Below are 21,705 nucleotides of genomic sequence, written 5' to 3' on the forward strand. Positions count from 1 at the left end.
TAATAACTTGTTTTCTTGGGAGAACCATACTAACTGGTGTGAGGTGATATCCCATTGTGGTTTTGATTTGCATTTCTCTGGCTAGTGATACTGAGCATCTTTTCAGGGGTTCATTGGCTATTTGTATATCTTCTTTGGAGAAAGATCTATTCAGGTCCTTTGCCCATATTTTAATCTAGTTATTATTTTTTGAGTTGTGACAGTTCTTCGTATATTGTAAACACTAACCACTGTATCTGATATATAATTTGTGGATATTTTCTCCTATTTCATAGGTTGTCTTTTCACTCTGTTGGTTGTTGACTATCTTTCCACATTGTGAACAGTCTTGGCACCCTTGTTGAAAACTACTTGACTGGATACATGATGATTTGTTTATTTCAGGACTCTCTATTCTGTTCTGCCAGTCTTTCTGTCTGTGTTTATACTGGTACCATATTGTTTTAATTGCCATAGCTTTGTGATATGTTTGGAAACTAGGGTAAGGACTCCAGCTTTTCCCTAAAGATTGTTTTGCTTATTTAGGGGTTCTCCATATGAATTCTGTGTGACTTTTAAGAGTTTTTTCCTGTTTCTGCAAAATTTACCATGTTGGTGTTTTTGTTTTGTTTTGTTTATTTTGTTTCGTTGTTTTTTGGAGACAGGGTCTTGTACCCAGGCTAGCCTTGAACCTGTGATCAAGTAAACCTCCTGCATAAACTGCCCAAGTAGCTGATACCAGAGGTACACACCTGTGTGTCTGACTGCTGTTGGGATTTTGATAGGAATTGAGGTGAATATGTAGTTTGCTTTGGTAGTATGGATATCTTAACGGTATTGTTTTCCAGTCCATGAACACAGGGTGTCTTTTCATTTATTTGTGTCTTTAATTTCATTCAGCTAGTGTTCGAATTTTTCAGAATATAACTTTTTCATCACCTTGCTTATTCTTAAGAATTCTATTTTTATTATGCTACATGGTTTGTAATTTCCTTTTTGGATTATTCTTCTGAGTTTGTAGAAATGCAACAGATTTTTAGTGTTGATTTTTGTCTTCTACAACTTTGCCGAATTAGCCCTACCACATTTATATGGTATATTTAGGATTTTCTATATATAAGATTGTATTATGAACACAGAATTTTGCTTCTTACTTTCCAGTTTGAATGCTTTTTATTAGTTTTTCTTATCCAATTCCTTTGTTTGAGCTTTCAGTACTCTTTTGAAGACATGGCTAGAGTGGGTTTCCTTCCCTTGCTTAGAGGAAAAACTTTCAGTTTTTGCTTTCAGTTTTTCACCATTGAATTTAATGTGGTGGTACACACCTGTAATCCCAGTGGCTCAGAGGCTGAGGCAAGAGGTTGGGGCATTCAAAGCCAGCCTCAGCAATTTAGTGAGGCCCTAAACAACTTAGTGAAACAACTTTGTGAGACAACTTAGGGTCTCTAAATAAAATACAAAAAGGGCCTGGAGATGTGGCTCAGTGGTTAAGTGCTCCTGGGTTCAATCCCCGGTACTCCTACCACCTCCCAAAGAAAATCCCTCTTCAGTGTACAGTTCTCTAGTTAAGGCTTGGCTTCCAGTGGTCCTGGGCTTCTCTTTGTTGGAAGGTTGTCTGCTCGGATTTTCTCTCTTCATGAGTCATTTCATTTAGTCTTGATAGATGATATATTTCTAGGGATGTATCTGTTTCTTTTTTTTTAATTTATTTTTATTGTAAACAAATGGGATACATGTTGTTTCTGTTTGTACATGAAGTAAAGGCATACCATTTGTGTAGTCATACATTTACATAGGGTAATGGTATTTGATTCATTCTGTTATTTTTCCCTCCCCCCCATGCCTCCCACCCCTCTCTTCCCTCTATACAGTCCCTCCTTCCTCCATTTTTGCCCCCCTCCCACTCCTCATTATGTGTCATCATGCACTTATCAGCGAGATCATTCATCCTTTGGTTTTTTGAGATTGGCTTATCTCACTTAGCATGATATTCTCTAATTTCATCCATTTGCCTGAAAGTGCCATAATTTTATTATTCTTTATGGCTGAGTAATATTCCATTGTGTGAGACACGCGCGCGCGCGCGCACACACACACACACACACACACACACACACACACACACACACACACACACACACACACACACCACAGTTTCTTTATCCGTTCATCAATTGAAGGACATTTAGGTTGGTTCCACAGTCTGGCTATTGTGAATTGAGCAGCTATAAACCTTGATGTGGCTGCATCTCTGTAGTATGCTGATTTTAAGTCGTTTGGGTATAGGCCAAGGTGCGGAATAGCTGGGTCAAATGGTGATTCCATTCCAAGCTTTCTGAGGAATCTCCACACTGCTTTCCAGAGTGACTGCACTAATTTGCAACCCTACCAGCAATGTATGAGTGTACCTTTTTCCCCACATCCTCGCCACCACCTACCATTGCTTGTGTTCTTGATAATAACCATTCTGCTTGGGGTGAGATGGAATCTTAGGGTAGTTTTGATTTGTAAATTTTCTTATTACTAGAGATGTGGAACATTTTTTCATATATTTGTTGATTGCTTGTAGATCTTCTTCTGTGAAGTGTATGTTCATTTCCTTACCCCATTTGTTGATTGCATTATTTTTATTCCTGGTGTAGAGTTTTTTGAGTTCTTTATATATTCTGGAAATTAGTGCTATTTATATCCCTTTAATTTCTTTAGTCTGACTAATTGCTCTCTTTAGTATTTCACAAATAATGTTGAATAGAAGTGGTGAAAGAGGACATCCCTCCTGTCTTGTTCCTGTTTTTAAAGGGAATGGTTTCAGTTTTTCTCCATTAAGAACGATGATGGCCATGGGCTTAGCATAAATAGCCTTTACAATGTTCAGGTATGTTCCTACTATCCCTATTGTTTCTAGTGTTTTGAGCATGAAGGGGTCTTGTATTTTGTTGAACGCTTTTTCTGCATCAATTGAAATAACCATATGATTCTTATCCTTAAGTCTGTTGACATGATGGATTACGTTTATTTATTTACGAATGTTAAACCATCCTTGGATTCCCGGGATGAACCCCACTTAATCGTGGTGCACAATTTTCTTAATATGTTTTTGGATATGGTTTGCCAATATTTTGTTAAGGATCTTTGCCTCTATATTCATCAAGGATATTGGTCTAAAATTTCTTTCCTTGATGTGTCCTTGCCTGGTTTGGGTATGAGGGTGATATTAGTTTCACAGAATGAGTTTGGTAGGGGACCTTCCTTTTCTATTTCCTGGAATACTTTGAGAAGAATTGGAATGAGTTCTTCTTTGAAGGTCTTGTAGAACTCGGCTGAGAATCCGTCTGGTCCTGGGCTTTTCTTGGATGGTAGGCTTTTGATGGCTTCTTCTATTTCATTGCTTGATATATATATATATATTTTTTTTTTTTTTTAAATAATTTTTAGTTATTCGCAGACCTTTATTTTATTTATTTATTTATTTACATGTGGTGCTGAGAGTTGAACCCAGTGCCTCACACATGCTAGGCAAGTGCTGTACCACTGAGCCACAACCCAGCCCCTTCATTGCTTGATATCAATCTGTTTAAATTGTGTATGTCCTCCTGGTTCAGCTTGGGAGGAGCATACGTCTCTAGAAATTTGTCAATGTCTTCGGTAGTTTCTATTTTGTTGAAATACAGATATTCAGAGTAGCTTCTCATTATATTATGTGTCTCAATGGTGTCTGTCATGATACTTCCTTTTTCATCACAAATTTTAGTAATTTGAGTTTTCTCTCTCCTCTTTATTATGTGGCTAAGGGTTTGTCCATTTTGTTTACTTTTTCAAAGAACCAACTTTTTGTTTTGTCAATTTTTTTGAATTATTTCTTTTGTTTCACTTTCATTGATTTCAATTCTAATTTTAATTATTTCCTGTCTTCTACTACTTTTGCTGTTATTCTGTTCTTTTTCTAGGGCTTTGAACTGTAATGTTAGGTCATTTAGTTGTTGACTTTTCATTCTTTTCTGGAATGTGCTCCATGCAATGAATTTTCCTCTTAGTACCGCTTTCATAGTGTCCCAGAGATTTTGATATGTAGTATCATCGTTCTCATTGACCTCTAAGAATTTTTTTATCTCCTCCCTGATGTTTTCTGTTATCCATGTTTCATTCAATAGCATATTATTTAGTCTCCAGGTGTTGAAGTAATTTCTGTTTTTTATTTTGTCTTTGATTTTTAATTACATTCCATTATGGTCTGATAGAACACAAAGCAATATCTCTATATTTTTTGCATAAGGGCTGCTTTGTGGCATAACATATGGTGTATTTTCAAGAAGATTCCATGTGCTGCTGAGAAAAAAGTGAATTCACTTGTTGATAGATGGAATAATCTATATATGTCTATTAAGTCTAGGCTATAGATTGTGTTATTGAGTTCTATAGTTTCTTTGTTTTGTTTTTGTTTGGAAGATCTATCCAGAGGTGACAGCAGTGTGTTAGGTCACCCGGAATTATTGTGTTGTGGTCTATGTGATTCCTGAAATTGAGAAGGATTTGTTTGGTGTACAGGGATGCACCTTTGTTTGGGGCATAAATATTTGTATCATTATGTCTTCCTGATTTATGGTTCCCTTAAGCAGTATGAAATGTCCTTCTTTATCCCTTCTGACTAACTTTGGCTTGAAGTCCACTTTATCTGAAATGAGGATTGAAACCCCCACTTTTTTACTGAGTACCTGTGCATGGTACTTTTCTTCCCATTCTTCACCTTTAGTCTGTGGATGTCTTTTTCTATGAGATGAGTCTCTTGAAGGCAGCATATTGTTGGGTCTTTCTTTTTAATCCATTCTGCCAGTGTATGTCTTTTGATTGATGAGTTTAGGCCATTAACGTTCAGGGATATTATTAAGATATGATTTGTATTCCCAGTCATTTGGCTTATTTTTGGTTTTTAACTTGACTTGGTTTCTCCTTTGAATGGATTTTTCTTTAAGGTAGTTCCTCCCTTTACTGACCTCCATTGTTGTTTTTCATTTCCTCCTCATGGAGTATTTTGTTGAGAACATTCATTTCTACTTGTAAATTCTTTTAACTTTTGTTTATCATGAAAGGATTTTATTTCATCTTCAAATCTGAAGGTTAGTTTTGCTGGGTATAGGATTCTTGGTTGGCAGCCATGTTCTTTCAGAGTTTGAAATATGTTGTTCCAGGCCCTTCTAGCTTTTAGAGTCTGAGCTGAGAAATCTGCTGATATCTGTATTGGTTTCTCCCTATATGTAATCTGATGCTTTTCTCTTGTAGTCTTCAAAATCCTATCTTTATTTTGAATGTTAGGCATTTTCATTATAATGTGCCTTGGTGTGGATCTGTTGTGATTTTGTCCATTTGGTGTTCTGTAAGCCTCTTGTATTTGATTTTCCATTTCATTCTTCAGGCTTGGGAAAATTTCTGATATTATTTCATTGAATAGGTTGTTCATTTCTTTGGTTTGTATGTCTGTGCCTTCCTCAATCCCAATAATTCTTAAATTTGGTCTTTTCATGATGTCCCATAGTTCTTGGAGATTCTGTTCATGATTTGTTACCATCTTCTCTGTTAGGGCAACTTTATTTTCAAGATTAAATATTTTGTCTTCATTGTCTGATTGTCTGAGGTTCTGTCTTCCAAGCGGTCTAGTCTTTTGGTGATGCTTTCCATTGAGTTTTTTATTTGGTTTATTGTCTCCTTCATTTCAAGGATTTCCGTTTTTTTTTTTTTTTTTTTTTTTTAAGAATATCTATCTCTTCGTTGAAATGATCTTTTGCTTCCTGTAGTTGCTCTTTCAGCTTATTGGTATGATCATTCATTGCCTGTATTTGCTCTTTTATCTCATCCTGTGCTTCACAAATCATCTTAATCATGTGTAATCTGAAGTCCTTTTCTGACATTTTTTCTTACATACTGTCATTGGATTCTATTAATATGGAATCTAGATTTGTTTGGATCATTTTCTTCCCTTGTTTTTTCATGTTGTTCCTGTATCATCCCCTCTAGCAGTGCAGATCGGGGATATTGCAGATTCCCCCCATAGACTTATATTGACCGTATAGGTTTCCAAAACCCTTTATTTAAGGAGAGATCAATATTAGAAGTGCCCTGTTCAGACAGTATGCAATCCTAGACCAAATAGCCCCTATGAGAACTTTAATATATTGTTGTAATAGACAGAAGAAGTTCAATTATTATCTTCAGTATAACAAACAGATTTGCAATAAGGTCTGAAGTTTCTAATGGAGGACAAAAAAGATGCAGAGGGATGTAGGATGTAGCTGTTAATGGGATAAGTAAAGAATATATAGAAGTTCTAGATAATAGAAAGGGTGAAAGTATAATCAAAAGAAGTTGGTTGTTAGCATGCAAAAAGGGAGAAAGAGACTCTGAGGGAACAGGTAAAGCAGGAAAAGAGAGCAAGAAAAGTAAAGAAATAAAAAATTAAAATTGTTCAATAAGGAGAAAAAAAAATCTACACTATAACAGTCATATAGTATTTAAACCTCCCAGTCTTCAGTAGCCTGATGCATGAGAGGTACCTGACAATGAGCTTCAAGTCTCTAGCAGGTGTCTTAGAATGAGATTTGCCCCACCTAATGATCGGAGCTATTGCTTCCAGGATCATCACAGATGGCCACTCTGGCTTCTAAATGTATTGGCAAATGGTGAGCTGCAGCTTGGGGTGTGAACGTTTTCGGCTGGAGGTCCTGGAGGCGGGGTACTGTTGGTCAGGTAGGGGTCCTGGAGGCCAGGTGTGTTTGGTGTGGTTGCAGAACCTGGAGGCAAGGTACAATCAGTTGGTTTGAGGTCACAGTGATAGGGCGCAGTCAGTCAGGCTGGGGGTCCTGGGGGCAGGGAGCAGTCAGTTGATTCAAGGGCTCCGGAGGCAGGGAGTGATGGGTTGGGGCTGAGGGATCCTGGAGATGGGGCTCAGTCAGTCCGGCCAGGGGTCCTCCGGGGCCTGGCTGTTGTCTCAAAATGGCGGCAGCCACGTGTAATTAAACCTGCAGGTACTGTGACAGAGAACTTCTAGGCAACAGCAGGCAGTTGGTGCTCCACTGGCAGTGGGTGATCAGTTTGCTGATTATTGTTGGAGGATGGGGGGTGAACCTTGGTAGGTGGGTGATGGACAGGTGTAAGGCAGGTCATGGACAGGCAAGAGTTAGGCAAATGGTGGATGATATGCGCCTGACAGTGAGCAATCTGCACTCAAAAAGGTGTGGACATGCTGGCAGACTGCAGGTGATCACAATAGACAAATGGGGTAAACGGCAGGATTGATAAGCAGCAAAAACTGCCTCACCAAGAAACAGGTATCCTGTGCTTGAAACCGGAGTTATAGAGCTGCAAAGAACAAGAAAAGCGGCCTCCCTCTAGTCCGCCATCTTGAGTCTCTCCTGTATCTGTTTCTTCTTGGTTATTTAGGTGGTTGGTGTGAATTGTTAGCAATCATCTGATGTTCATTTTTATTTCTGGGATATTAATTGTAATGTCTCTTTAATCTTTAATTTTAGTCTTTCTGTGTTGCCAAGGACTTTAAACTAACTTTGATGATTGTTCTTTTCAAAAAACCAACTGGAATCAGTTTTTTTCTTTGTGCATTATCAGGGGCTTGCACATATAGGCAATTTCTTTACCATTGAGTTATACTCTCAACCTTAATTCTTTTTGTATTATTTTTTCTTCTTCCTTTTTTTATCTAGACTTTGTTTTTTTCCTTCTGCTAACTTTGGATTTAGTTTATTTTTTACTTTTTTCAAATTGTTTGAGGTATTACATCAAGGTTGTTGACTTGAGGTTTTTCTTTTGTAATGGGATGGAAACTAGGGCCTCATGCATGTCATAGAGCTACATCCAACCCTTTTTAATTTATTTTGATACAGATTCTCACTTAGTTGCCAAGGCTGTTCTCAAATTTATAATCCTTCTGCCTCAATCTCTGTCTTGTGATAGCTGGGTTTACAGGCCTGTGTCACAACACCCTCTTTGCTGCATACCATCAGTTTTGTTGTGTTTTCATTTGTCTCAAGATATTTTAAATTTCCTTTGTGATTTCTTCTTTGGCTTATGGTTGTTGAAGAGTGTATTGTTGGGGTGGAGGATGTAGCTCAGTGGTAGAGTGCTTGACTAACAAGTGTGAGACCCTAAATTTAATCTGTAGTGGAGCACAAAAAAAAAAAAAAGTATGGTGTTTAATTTCCACATATTTGTAACTTCAGGTTTTCATAGTACTATGGATTTTTAGTTTCTTTTCTTTCTGGTTGGAAAAGAACTTGATATAATTTTAGTCTTCATAGATTTTTTTTCTTGGTTTCTTTGTTTCTTTTTTTTGGTAATGGGTATTGAATCCAGGGACACTACTGAGCCATATCCCCACCCTTTTTTTTTTTTTTTTTTTTTTTTTTTTTTTTTTTTTTTTTTGTACTTTATTTAGAGAAAGGGTCTCAGTTCTTAGGGTCTCGCTAATTTGCTGAGACTGGCTTTGAATGTGCAATCCTCTTGTCTCAGCCTCCCCAGCTGTTGGGATTACCCATTTGTGCCACCGTCCCGGGCTCCATCTTCATAGATTTCTTAAGACTTTTTTTATAACTCAGTAATTTATTTTGGAGAATGTTCTCTGTGCATTTTAGAAGAATATGTACTTTGTTGCTGTCAAGTGGGGTTTTCTGTCTGTTAAGTTCAGTTGGTCTATAGTGTTGTTGAAATCCCGTTTCCTTATTTATCTTCTGTATGACTGCACTCACCATTATTGTGTTAAGTAGGGTATTAAAATCTCTTCTTGGAACTGTTTCTCCCTTTAATTCTATCATTGTTTGCTTCATTTTGGGGTGTTCTCACGTTAAACATTCTAGGTGAATTGATTTATTTGTATAGTGTCCTTTGTCTCCTGTGGCAGTTTGTGATTTCAAAGTATATTTTGTCTGATATAAGAATAGCCATCTCTGTTCTCCTTTGTCTCCCTCTTGAGGAGAATATCTTTTTTCCATCCTTTTAACTTTTCAACCTATATGTGTCCTACAATTTTAAGGTGAGTCTTTTGCAGATAACATATAATTACATCATATTTAATCTGTTTAGCCACCCTATCCTTATTGATTTTGGGGGGGGGGTGTTAAGTTTTTGATTTCTTTATATATCCTAGAGATTAGTGCTTAATCTGAGTTGTGCATGGTAAAGATTTTCTCCCATTCTGTAGGCTCTGTCTTCACATTATTGTTTCCTTTGCTGAGAAGCTTTTTAGTCTGAATCCATCCCATTTATTGATACTTAATTTTACTTCTTGTGCTTTAGGAGTTTTGTTAAGGAAGTCAGTTCCTAAGCCGGCGTGATAAAGCTTTGGGCCTACTTTTTCTTCTATTAGGCACAGTTCTAGTTCTAGTGCCTAAGTCTTTGATCTAATTTGAGTTGATTTTCATGCAGGATGAGAGATAGAAGTTTAATTCCATTTTCTTACATATGGATTTCCAGTTTTCCCAACAGCATTTGTTGAATAGGCTATCTTTTCTCCAGTGTATGTGTTTGGCACCTTCGTTTAGTATGTGATAATTTTGTTTATGTGGTTTTGTCTCTGTGTTTTCTATTTTGTACCATTGGTCTACCTGTCTATTTTGGTGCCAATATCATGCTGTTTTTGTTACTATTGCTCTGTAGTATAAAGTCTGGTATTGTAATGCCTCCTGTTTTACTCTTTTTGCTGAGGATTGCTTTGGCTATTCTGGGCCTCTTGACAAATGAATTTCATGACTCTTTTCTATTTCTGTGAAAAACATCTTTGGAATTTTAATAGGAATTACTTTAAATCTGTATAGTGCTTTTGGTAATATGACCATTTTGACAATGTTAATTCTGCCTATCCAAGAGCATGGGAGATCTTTCCATCCTCTGAGGTCTTCTTCAGTTTTTTTCTTTAGCGTTGTGTAGTTTTCATTGTAGAGGTCTTTCACCTCTTTTGTTAGACTGATTCTCAATTTTTTTTTTTTTTTTTTTTTTTTAGGCTTTCATGAATGGGGTAGTTTTCCTAATTTCTCTCTTGTAGTGGATTCATTGCTTATGTGTAGAAGTGGACTTGATCTGTGGGTATTGATTTTATATCCTGCCACTTTGCTGAATTCATTTATGAGTTCCAGAAGTTTTCTGGTGGAATTTTTTGGATCTTCTAAATATAGAATCATGTCATTGCCAAATAGTGATGGTTTGAGTTCTTCTTTTCCTATTCATATCCCTTTAATTTCTTTCCTTTGTCTGATTGCTCTGGCTAGAGTTTCAAGGACGATGTTGAATAGAAATGGTGAAATATGGCATCTCTGTCTTGTTCCAGTTTTCAGAGGGAATGCTTTCAGTTTTTCCTCCGTTTAGACTGATGTTGGCTTTGAACTTAGCATAGATAGCTTTTACATGTTGAGGTTTGTTTCTTTTATCCGTAGTTTTTCTTGTGTTTTGAACATGAAGAGGTACTATTTTGTCAAATGCCTTTTCTTGAGATAATCATATGTATAATTGAGATAATCATATGTATAATTCTTTTCTTGAGAAATGAATGTCTCTTGAGATAATCATATGTATAATTCTTTTCTTTAAGTCTGTTAATATGAGATAATCATATGTATAATTCTTTTTAAGTCTGTTAATATGATTATTATGTTTTTATTGATTTTCGTATATTGAACGAACCTTGCATCCCTGCACCATCTTTTGATTGGAACCTTTAAGCCATTTACATTTAAAATAAGGAAGGAGTTAGTATTACCAGTTTTAAAATTACGTTTTGTATGTGGTGTAGCTGGTTGTGCTTTTTCCTACCTTGCTTCCTTTTGTGTTTTGTATTGACATGACCTTTTCTCTTCTCAGTTTCATTTTGTATCTTCTATAGGCATTTTCTACTTTGCGAGATATATATATATATATATATATAATTTTTTTTTAGTTGTGGATGGTCCTTTATTCGACTTATTTATTTGTTTGCAGTGCTGAGGAGCAAATGCAGGGCTTCATACATACATGCCAGGCAAGCGCTCTACAACTGAGCCACAAACCCAGCCCACCATTGGACATACATGAAGCATGATAATCTTCTTTACACTGTTAACAGCTTAAGTTGTTAAATAAAAATTTTGATGTCTTATAAAAATTTTATCCCTTCTTTTTTATGACGTGCAGATGTGGTACTGAGGGTTGAGCCCAGGGGCACTTTGTCACTGATCAGCATCCCCAGTCCTTTTTAATTTTTTATTTTGAGACACATTCCTGTAGTAAAAATTTCAATTCAGTTGCGTTCTGAAGTTTCAGGGTTTTTGTTCTGTTTCTGTGGTTTTGGGGGATCAATTCCAGGGCCTTGTGCATGCTGTGCAAGCGCACTACTTCTGAGCTACATCTCCAGCACTAGAAATTCTTTTTCAGTAACTGCTCTTCGTTTGTATTTTCATTTTTTAATGGATTGTTTTCCTGATTTCAACAACTAAATTTATCTGTTCTCTTGTCTTTCCTTTCTTTCTTAGTGGTACTGGGAAATGAATCTGGGATGCAGTACTGTATCACTGAACTCTATCCCCAGCCCCATTTTAAATTTTATTTTGAGTCAGGGTCTTACTGTGTTGCCAAGGCTAACCCGGAACTTGAAATGTACCTGCCTTGGCCTCCTGTGTTGCTGGGATTGCATGCATACCTCACCACATGGTTGTGGTGCTCATTGGTTTCTTAGGCAATTATTTTGACTTCTTTGTTAGGTTATTCATAGATGTCTGTTTCTTTGGGGTTCATTTGTGGAAATTTTTTGTCTTTCCCTTTATTGGACCACATTTCCTTTTTCATGTGCTCTATGATTTGCTTGAGTTTTATACATTTGAAAGAAAATAGCTATACTTCTCTTAATTGTTACAGACTGGCTTTATACAGAAGACCTTTATCAGTATCTGAATCCTTTTTTGGAGGGAATATGACTTTTGGATTTGTGCATGTAGTTTCCCATGTGGGGAGGTTTATTGGGTTATTTTTTTTTGGTGATGTCTTTGCTCCCTCTGATGTCTGTTGTACTGCAGATTTTCTGGTGCTAATTCAGAAAGCTGCCTGTTCTTTTTTTCTCAGTAACCTCTTGGCATCTAAAGTATTTTGTGGCCTTGTCAGCTTCCAAAGTCAGGTGACACGGATCCTCTGCCTGGAGCAGCTCTCAGAAAAATCTAAACTGTATCCATGCTCCATTCTTCTTTCCTTCTGCAAGAGAAGTCATAAGTTTGTGGCCTTTTAAATTTTGTGAGGTCTCTTGCATGGTAAATATTCTGGTTCTGATCCCCCTTATTTTCAGCAGCCCTAGGCATCCTAACTTTTGCCAGTTCTGTTAGCAGGCCATATCACTGAGAAAGAAACTAATTCATGGGGCAGCCCTCTGAATAGCTAAAATGTTGGTTGCTTGCTCAGTTCTTCCCTTCCCAGTCTACCTCCGAACCCTCCAACTGCACCTTACAAGGTGAAACTGCCACTGGATCTGATCTGTACTGGGTTAGGGGAAGGGGAATCACTGATTGGTGCACAGCTCCCCCCTACTGTGCCTTTGTTTAAAAAATCTCTCTGTTCTAGTACAGGTGATTGAACCCAGGACCTCACACATGCTTGGCAAGTACTCTACCTGAGAGCTATGTTCCCTGACATTTTAAAAATTTTATTTTGAGGCAGGATTTTGCTAAGTTGCCCAAGCTGGCCTTAAACTGTCAATCCTCCTTGAACTTCTCATGTAGCTGGGATTATAGGAATGTGCCACTCTGCCTGACCCATCAAAGGAGCCCTTTCCCCTTTTTATTGTGGTTGTCTTTGTGCTCACCTATGGCAACTTCTTAATTGGTTTCTATAGGTCTTATAAAGGTTTTCAACCATGTATTGTTAATTCAGCATCTCTGTGAAGGAATAAGAACTGGGACTTCCTCTTTTGCCATTTTGTTGATATCCCTCGTGTCTTTTTAGTACTGAATAATATTCCATATGAACCATATTTTATTTATCCATCCATTGGTTGATGTTGAGGTTCTTTCTACTTTTTGGCTTTTACAAATAATGGTGTTCTGTATGTATTCAAGATATACATCCATTAGATATGATGTGTAAATATTGTGTCCTGGTTTTTTGCTTGTCTTTTTATTTTCTTGATCATCATATACTTTGAAGCACAACATTTACTTTTTTTTTTTTTTTTTTCTTAAGTCTGTTCTTTCTTCGCTTGTGCTTTTTGGTGTCATCTAAGAACCTTTGTATAACCTTTGAAGATTTATATGTTTTCTTCTAGGACTTTTGATCCATTTTTTTAAGTATGGTGTCAGGGGTCTAACTATTTTTTTGTATGTTGATATTGACTTTTCTCAGCATCATTGATTGGAAAAGAATATTCTTTCCTTATTGCATGGTTTGTCATTAGTGTTGAAAATAAATTGACTGTAAATATTTAAGGAATGATTTCTAAGTTCTCAATTTTTTTGTTGGTTTATAGAAAAGGGACAGCTCTCTGAATAGCCAAAATGTTAGTTGCTTGCTCTATTTTATTTATTTATTTATTGTTTGACAGCATCTTGGTATGTTGCTCATGCTGGCCTTCAACTCAATTCTGCTGCCTTAGCCTCCCAAATTGCTGCAATTACAGGCATGTTCCACCTTGTCCAGCTTTAGTTGTGGTTTTAGTAGATTACTTTCATAGTGAGAAAATTCCTTTGTAGTCCTACTTTGTCAAATTCATGATATATATTTTTGTACCTATTGAGACCACTACCTTTACTCTATTGACATGATGTAATACACTGATTGATTTTTGTATTTTGAACTTGCAACCTTGCAATAAATCCTGTTCGGTCCATGGTGTTTTTTACATTACTGGATTTGGTTTGTCTGTCTTTTTGAGAACTTTTTTCAGTTATTCTCATAAGGGATGATGTTTTGTAGTTTTTTGTATGTGTACGTGTGTGATTTCTTTTATCTAATTTTAGTATCAGGATAATATTGGCCTGACAAAATGTATTGTAACATAGGGTAGGAGGAATTTTGTTTGTCTTTTTGTTTTTGTTGTGTGTGGGATAGAAACCAGGGAATCAGGCATTCTGAGCATGTGCTCTACTGCTGAGCTACAATAAACGTCAGCCCCTGGTAAACTCTTAAATTAATAATTTGCTGTAACCCAGTGTGGCCTTCCTAATTCATTTGCTCTTTTAGGAGAACGTTTTCAGTATCATTGTTCTGGATTATTTAGTTGGCTTTTAGTTGAAATGTCAGGTGTGTGCCAGATTAGGAGAAAATTTTTTGGTATAAAGATGTGTCCTTGTCTTTTCAGATTTTTTTTTTTTCCTCTGATTTCTCAATTTAATTTAAGATTAAGGAATTTATGCCTTTGTTTTTCTCTGTGGTCGGTCTTTTTTTCTTTCACAGTGCTGGAGATAAAACCCATATACTCAAGTATTGCTAGGCACACACTCTATCTCTTAACTATACCTTTATCCCTGGTCTTGCTTTATTGCTTCTGGTTCTAGTTTTCCCAGTAGTCACCAAAACTCAGGGCAAATTGTTCTTGGTTCAGGGCTTCTTGGTTATTGTTCAATGTAGGATGATCTCTTAAACTTTTACTGGTCTTCTTAAAAGGAAGTAAAGGTCACAGTGAGAATACATATTTAGAACATTTTTCAGCAATTTATTATTATTAACTTTATACCTTTTGGGTCTAGCAAAAAAAATGCATTTTATTCTCTAAGTTACAAGTTGAAGTATAGGAGAGAATAAGTGTAGGTTATATGCAAATATGATACCATTCTTGAATGGTAATTGGCTTAACATCACCTGGTACATAGTAACCCTCTCCTTCCTTTCATTTCTTTGTTCTTTTTTTCTATTAAAATGTCATTGGTGTTTGAAAGCTTGGGTGGGAATTTATTGAAGCATAATTAACTTTCCTCAGAACATAAAGTAATTGCCATTAACTGTCATAGGTATGAATGTGTGTATTTAATCCCAACTTATATTTTTGACTCATTTCTTTTTTACCTAAATGAGGTTTTCAAACATTATTATTTGAAGGAAATAATTACTTGGCTTATGGTTTTAATTTCTTTTGAAATAATTGCTTGGGAAAAATCTCTCCACTTTGGGTCATTTATAGATTTATTGCTTACCTTGGAAAAGTTAGGAAAATTCCAATGATTTTCATGTTTTAACTAGCCACATAATTTTATTTGGAGCAATGCAGGCATACAATTTTAATAACTATTTCAGCTTTTAATATTAATTTTAAATAACGTAAAAGGTAGTAAATTACCAGTATTTACTGCTATCAAATTACAGCATTTACTAGTAGTAAAATGAAACTGTCTAAGCATCTTGCCCTAGTAAAAGGTTTTATGGCTCATTTCTAAGTACTAAGAAGCAGGTGTTTTTGTGAAGCTAGTACTCACATGTGACCCTTTTCTTCTTGGTTTCAACTTTTGGGGGTGTTTTTGGAGATGGGGGTCTCAATTTGTTGGCCAGGTTACTTTGGACTCCTGGGCTTATTGCTTTCCTTTTATTGTAAAGAATATCAGCAGTGCCACGTTCAACCGAGGGTAGGAACAACTTCCAGAGGTCATCATAACTTCATGAAATGCCTCTTGCCTCCTGGGTAGACATTACCTTCTACCTTCCATTATGTAGGTGTTAGTTCCGTTCCCAAAAAGTGCCCTCACCTACCTCCCCAGCACAAAACAAAGTTTTATTGGGAAGTTTTAAGAGATATTTGTTTCTACCATTAATTCAAAGAAATATATTATGTAGTTGTCCCTCTGTATCCGTGGGTTCTGCACATTTGTGCTTTTGTCCAACTTGATGAATCTGGGGATTCATCCAACTGTTGATCCTGTAATATCAGCAATTCAGGAAGCCAGAGCAGGAGTATTGCAAGTTTGAAGCCTGCCTTAGAAACTTAGTGAGACCCTATCTCAAAATAAAAAGGTATAATAAGAATATAGCTCAGTGGTAGAGTGCTCTAGTTCAGTGTTCAGTCCTAGGGGAGAAAATTGCAGAATGGAAATTGCGTCTGTAATGAACGTGTTCAGACATTTTTAAAAAATTATTGTTAAGGGGATAATAATTATTTATATAAAATGGACTATATAAGTCATGGGTAAATAATTTGAAGTATAGGAGAGGATAAGTGTAGGTTATATGCAAATATGATGCCATTTTATATGAGGGACGTGGGCACCTACAGATTTTGATATCTGGGATTCCTAGAATAACACCCCATGAATACTGAAGGACACTGTATTTACTCTTCTGTCTTGTGCATATATTTTTATCACATTGTGGTAATGACATACATTTAGATATTTATGTATTTTTTTTCTTATTTTTAATTGTAAACAAATGGGATACATGTTGTTTCTCTGTACGTGGCGTAAAGGCATACCATTTGTGTAATCATAAATTTACATAGGGTAATGTTGTTTGATTCATTCTGTTATTTTTCCCTTCTCCCCACCCCTCCCACCCCTCTTTTTCCTCTGTACAGTCCTTCCTTCCTCCATTCTTGCCCTCCTCCCTAACCCTAACTCTAACCCTAACACTAACCCCTCCTTCCCCCCATTATGTGTCATCATCCACTTATTAGTGATATCATTCGTCCTTTGGTTTTTTGAGATTGGCTTATCTGACTTAGCATGATATTCTCCAATTTCATCCATTTGCCTGCAAATGCCATAATTTTATCATTCTTTATGGCTGAGTAATATTCCATTGTGTATATATGTGTGTGTGTGTGTGTGTGTGTATATATATATATCCCACAGTTTCTTTATCCATTCATCAATTGAAGGACATCTAGGTTGGTTCCACAGTCTGGCTATTGTGAATTGAGCACCTATGAACATTGATGTGGCTGCATCTCTGTAGTATGCTGATTTTAAGTCCTTTGGGTATAGGCCGAGGAGTGGGATAGCTGGGTCAAATGGTAGGTCCATTCCAAGATTCCTAAGGAATCTCCACACTGCTTTCCAGAGTGGCTGCACTAATTTGCAGCCCCACCAGCAGTGTATGAGTATACCTTTCTCCCCACATCCTCACCAACACCTGTTGTTGCTTGTATTCTTGATAATCCCCATTCTAATTGGGGTGAGATGGAATCTTAGGGTAGTTTTGATTTGCATTTCTCTTACTACTAGAGATATTGAACATTTTTTCATATGTTTGTTGATTGCTTGTAGATCTTCTTCTGTGAAGTGTCTATTCATTTCCTTAGCCCATTTATTGATTGGATTATTTGTATTCTTGGTGTAGAGTTTTTTGAGTTCTTTATAGATTCTGGAGATTAGTGCTCTATCTGAAGTATGATTGGCAAAGATTTTCTCCCACTCTGTAGGCTCTTTCTTCGCATTGCTGATAGTTTCCTTTGCTGAGAGAAAGCTTTTTAGTTTGAATCTATCCCAGTTATTGATTGTTGCTTTTATTTCTTGTGCTATGCTATTCTTGTTGAGGAAGTCTGGTCCTAAGCTAACATGTTGAAGATCTGGACCTACTTTTTCTTCTATAATTTGCAGGGTCTCTGGTCTGATTCCGAGGTCCTTGATCCATTTTGAGTTTAGTTTCGTGCACGGTGAGAGATATGGGTTTACTTTCATTCTGTTGCATATGGATTTCCAATTCTCCCAGCACCATTTGTTGAAGAGGCTATCTTTTCTCCATTGCATATATTTGGCCCCTTTGTCCAGTATGAGAAAATTGTATTTATCTGGGTTTGTGTCCATGTCCTCTATTCTGTACCATTGATCTACCTTTCTATTTTGGTACCAATAGCATGCTGTTTTTGTTACTATTGCTTTGTAGTAGAGTTGAAGATCTGGTATTGCTATTTATGTATTTTTGTTATTCATATTTCTAATGTGAAACTCATTGCAGTTCTGTGGTGGAAAATTAATGAGGTAATTATAAAGTGCTTTTGAAACTAAAATGGTAGTGCTGATTAGGTAAATTTATCTCAGTGTCTAATATTCTGTTTAATCCAGAGAGATCTTCATTTTTTTTTTTTTAATACAGTACTGAGGATTTACACTAGGTGCTCTTCACTGAACTACATCCCTGTCCCTTTTTATTTTTTATTTTAGACATGGTTTTGCCAAGTTGCCAAGGCTGGCCTTGAACTTGCCATCCTTCTGCCTCAGGCTCCTGAGTAGTTTGTGATTACAGGAGTGTGCCATTGCACCTGGCTCAGAGATGTTACTAAAAATAACCCATGATGTATATTTTTATGTTAGGTTTATTTGGACTGATGTTGGTCACTACAGGATGTCAGCTTAAATTTAACTTTTTCCTTAAAATCGGATGGCTGTGTGTATGGTATGTGTATGTGTAATAATGAAAGTTCCCCTTCTGCAATTTTGTTGTGATACAACATAGCAAATAGTTTTGTGCCTTTTCCAATGTAAGCTAGAATCTGTTTGCTATGTGATTTCCCATCTTGGTACTTTTGGGAGTGTGAATATGGTTTTAGGAAATTGGTGAATTTCCCTGCAGCTTTTTAGTTAGTATTGAACTTATTTCTCCTTCTAGCTGTGCGGTCTGAGAAGAAACGCCTTAGGAAGCCCAGCAAGTGGCTTCTGGAATATACAGAAGAATATGATCAGATATTTGCTCCTAAGAAAAAAAAGAAGGTACAGGAACAGGTACACAAGGTATGTGACAGTGATTCAACAAGCTTTTATTATGCTTCTTATTTTGTCTTCAATATTGTATTTTGTCTTCATGAGGCAATAAATTCCTGAATTGGAATCTGGATTTTTCAGTTTTTAAAACATCTTTATTAATTATTTAAGAGAAATGGGTAACTATTCTTTATATTGTGTTATCGGTGGTCTCCCTGCCTCCCCCCACCCCCCCCTTTTTTTTTTTTCTGGTGCTGGATAAAAGCTAACTTCAGCAACTTAGGTCCTAAACAACTTAGCAAGACCCTGTCTCTAAATAAGATACAAGAAAGGACTGGGATGTGACTCAGTGGTTAAGTGCCTCTGGATTCAATCCCTAATCCCTGGTACCTAAAACAAAAATTATAACAAAACAACCCCCCGGGGACATGCTGGGCAAGCACTCTTAACCCTAAGCTATACCCCCCAGCCCTATGTCTGTTATATCTGCCTGCCTACCTGCCTGCCTTTTCTTGATTTTCAAACTTCCCTCCTTGGGATTGAAACCCCCTGCTCCCCCCCTCCCCACCCCCCTACCCAGGGGGCAGGGAGGTTGGGTAGGGGGCACTCTGCCACTGAGCTACAGCCCTTTTTATTTTTATTTCAAGACAGGATCTTGCTAAATTTCCAATCCTGGCCTCCAACTTGTGATCCTACTACCTCAGCCTCTTGAATCCCTGACAGGTGTGTACCACCACACCTTGCTCTACATATATTTTCCCCCTCTTTGCTTTTGAAGACTATTTAATGACTTAGGAATGTTGTTATGTAGTGTTGAGTAGATTTTAAACTATTTTAAATGAGACATTTTATTTTTGTTTTGATTTTTGTGCCACTGGGGATCAGTACCACAATACTGCACATTCTAACCCAAGCCCTCTACTATGTAACTACATCCCTAGCTAGAGAGACTTTTTGACAGTATATCCCTGAACACCTTAATATGCATCTCTGAAAAATAATTTCCTTTATAATCATTTTAACAGTTTTGCATCTTATAAAATTAGCTAATATTGGCCTATGGGGTATCTCCTTTCCGTATTTGTGAGTGCTTCCTCCACAGCCCTCACTTTTTTGTCTCTTTATTACCTATAGTCGTTTTAAGGGGAAGTTAAAATTTTTAGTTTATAGATGATATTTTACATATTGCATGGCATTAGAAGGTTTATACTATAAACTTGTCCATTGTGGTGACTCATTCCTTTAAGTTTTATTTACCCCTTTTTATCAGGAAGCAGGACGTGTGTAATTATTTTGGTTTTAAAGGATTGTTTTGTTCCTTATTATCCATTTCTCTGCTATTTTTTAAAAAATACCTATTGAAGATCCTTGGCTTTGTCAATAATTTTGTTAAGAGTTTACACAATAGAAATTTGGAGATTTTATTATTTCTTCTATTTTTAGCTTGAATCTCTTTTATTATCTGAAGCACTTATTGTGCCTCTTTCTTTCCTACTAATTATGATTTAAGGAACTTGTAGTTATTTTAATTGGTGATATATTGGGGAAACTTTTTTCCTTTTTTGGATTATTGTCATGGACTTAGGAGTTTTTGTAGCTTCTGTGTATCTCAATGAACCCTATTTTTTGTTTGTTTAAAATTATAAAACAGATATAACAAAAAGTTTACCACATTAACTAAGTGTACAATTCTGTGACATGAAGTATGGTTACATTGTTATACAATCATCATTACCAGTCTTCCTTCTCTAGAGCATTTTATATTCTCAAAATGAAACTTGGTACCCAGCAACCAATAATTCCCTTTCCCCCTCAGCCCCTGCAACCACAATTCTACTTTTTGTCCATGAATTTTTATTTTTTACATAGCTTATATTAGTGGAACCATGAAACACTTGAAATTTTGTCTGTTTGGCTTATTTCCTTCAGTATGTTCTCAAGGTTTATCCACCTTGTAGTTTGTGTCAAAATTTCATTTCTTTTGAATGCATTATTCTTTTTGGCAAATTTTAGCAATTTTGACTTGGGTATTCTAGTGTTTCTTTTTTTCTTTTTCCTCAGGTAAGTTCCCGCTGCGAAGAAGAAAACCTTGTAGCCCGATGTCGAACTAGTGCTCAGAACAAGCAGGTGGATGAGAATTCTTTGATTTCAACCAAAGAAGAGCCTCCAGTTCTTGAAAGGGAGGCTCCATTTTTGGAGGGACCCTTGGCTCAGTCAGAACTTGGAGGTGGACATGCTGAGTTGCCACAGCTAACCTTGTCTATTCCTGTGGCTCCAGAAGTCTCCCTACGACCTGCCCTTGAGTCTGAGGAATTGCTTGTTAAAACACCAGGTAAGGTGGGGTTGGGGTCTCAGTGTATAAGTGGATATGATTGGAGGCAACAGATTTGTAGCATGTTTTGATGTAAAGCTAACATTTTAACTGTTGGCAACAAACACATTTTCATCCTGGGATATTCCTAAAATAGTGGGTTTTTTGATATACTTTCTGACCATGAACTAATTTATGGTACACTCTCAAAAAGACATGTTTTAAGAACTACCTTGATTGCTCATTATTGCTTTTCACGGTTATCATTCAGCCACCATGTGAATAAACAGGGAAGGATAGGCATTGGACATTAGTGGAATAAGTGCTTAAAATCTATGCTGTGTTTATAGCTCCACCAATTTCTGTATTACTTAGGAAATTCTTTAATCTATGAACTTGTTTTCATATCTATAAAATGGAGATCATAGTGTAGTAAAAATGTGTAGTATTATATGCCTGAATACATACATAGTAAGGAGTTAAGAAGCATAAATATTTCCTATAAGTTAATTCATTACTAGTTGCTTATCTTTATATCATTCTTTTTTCCCCTCCTTCCATACTAGGGCTTGAATCCAGGGGTGCTCTACCACTGAGCTATATCCCCAGTCCTTTTTAGTTTTCATTTTGAGACAGGGTCTTGGTAAGTTGCCCAAGCTGGCCTTGAACTTGCAATTTTGCTGCCCCAGCCTCCCTCATAATAAGGACTACAGGTGTGTGCCTTCTGGCTCACTTTATCATTCTTAACATGTTACCTAGGGAGAGTTAGATATAAATGTA

General features: G+C 36.6%; 1 protein-coding gene across 17 annotated transcripts in view; it reads left to right on the forward strand.

Annotated features, from left to right (window-relative positions):
- The window catches only part of NSD1 (nuclear receptor binding SET domain protein 1), a 153,142-nt gene that overhangs the window by 66,339 nt on the left and 65,098 nt on the right, over nucleotides 1–21,705 (forward strand). For all 17 annotated transcript variants that reach the window (XM_079144620.1, XM_079144612.1, XM_079144622.1 and 14 more), the window contains 2 exons: nucleotides 18,523–18,644; nucleotides 20,676–20,946. In XM_079144620.1, coding sequence (XP_079000746.1) covers nucleotides 18,523–18,644; nucleotides 20,676–20,946 — 393 coding nt within the window. The remainder of the gene's footprint in view (nucleotides 1–18,522; nucleotides 18,645–20,675; nucleotides 20,947–21,705) is intronic.

The sequence above is a fragment of the Sciurus vulgaris genome (genome assembly GCF_902686455.1).
Source record: "Sciurus vulgaris genome assembly, chromosome: 6".
NCBI lineage: Eukaryota > Metazoa > Chordata > Mammalia > Rodentia > Sciuridae > Sciurus > Sciurus vulgaris.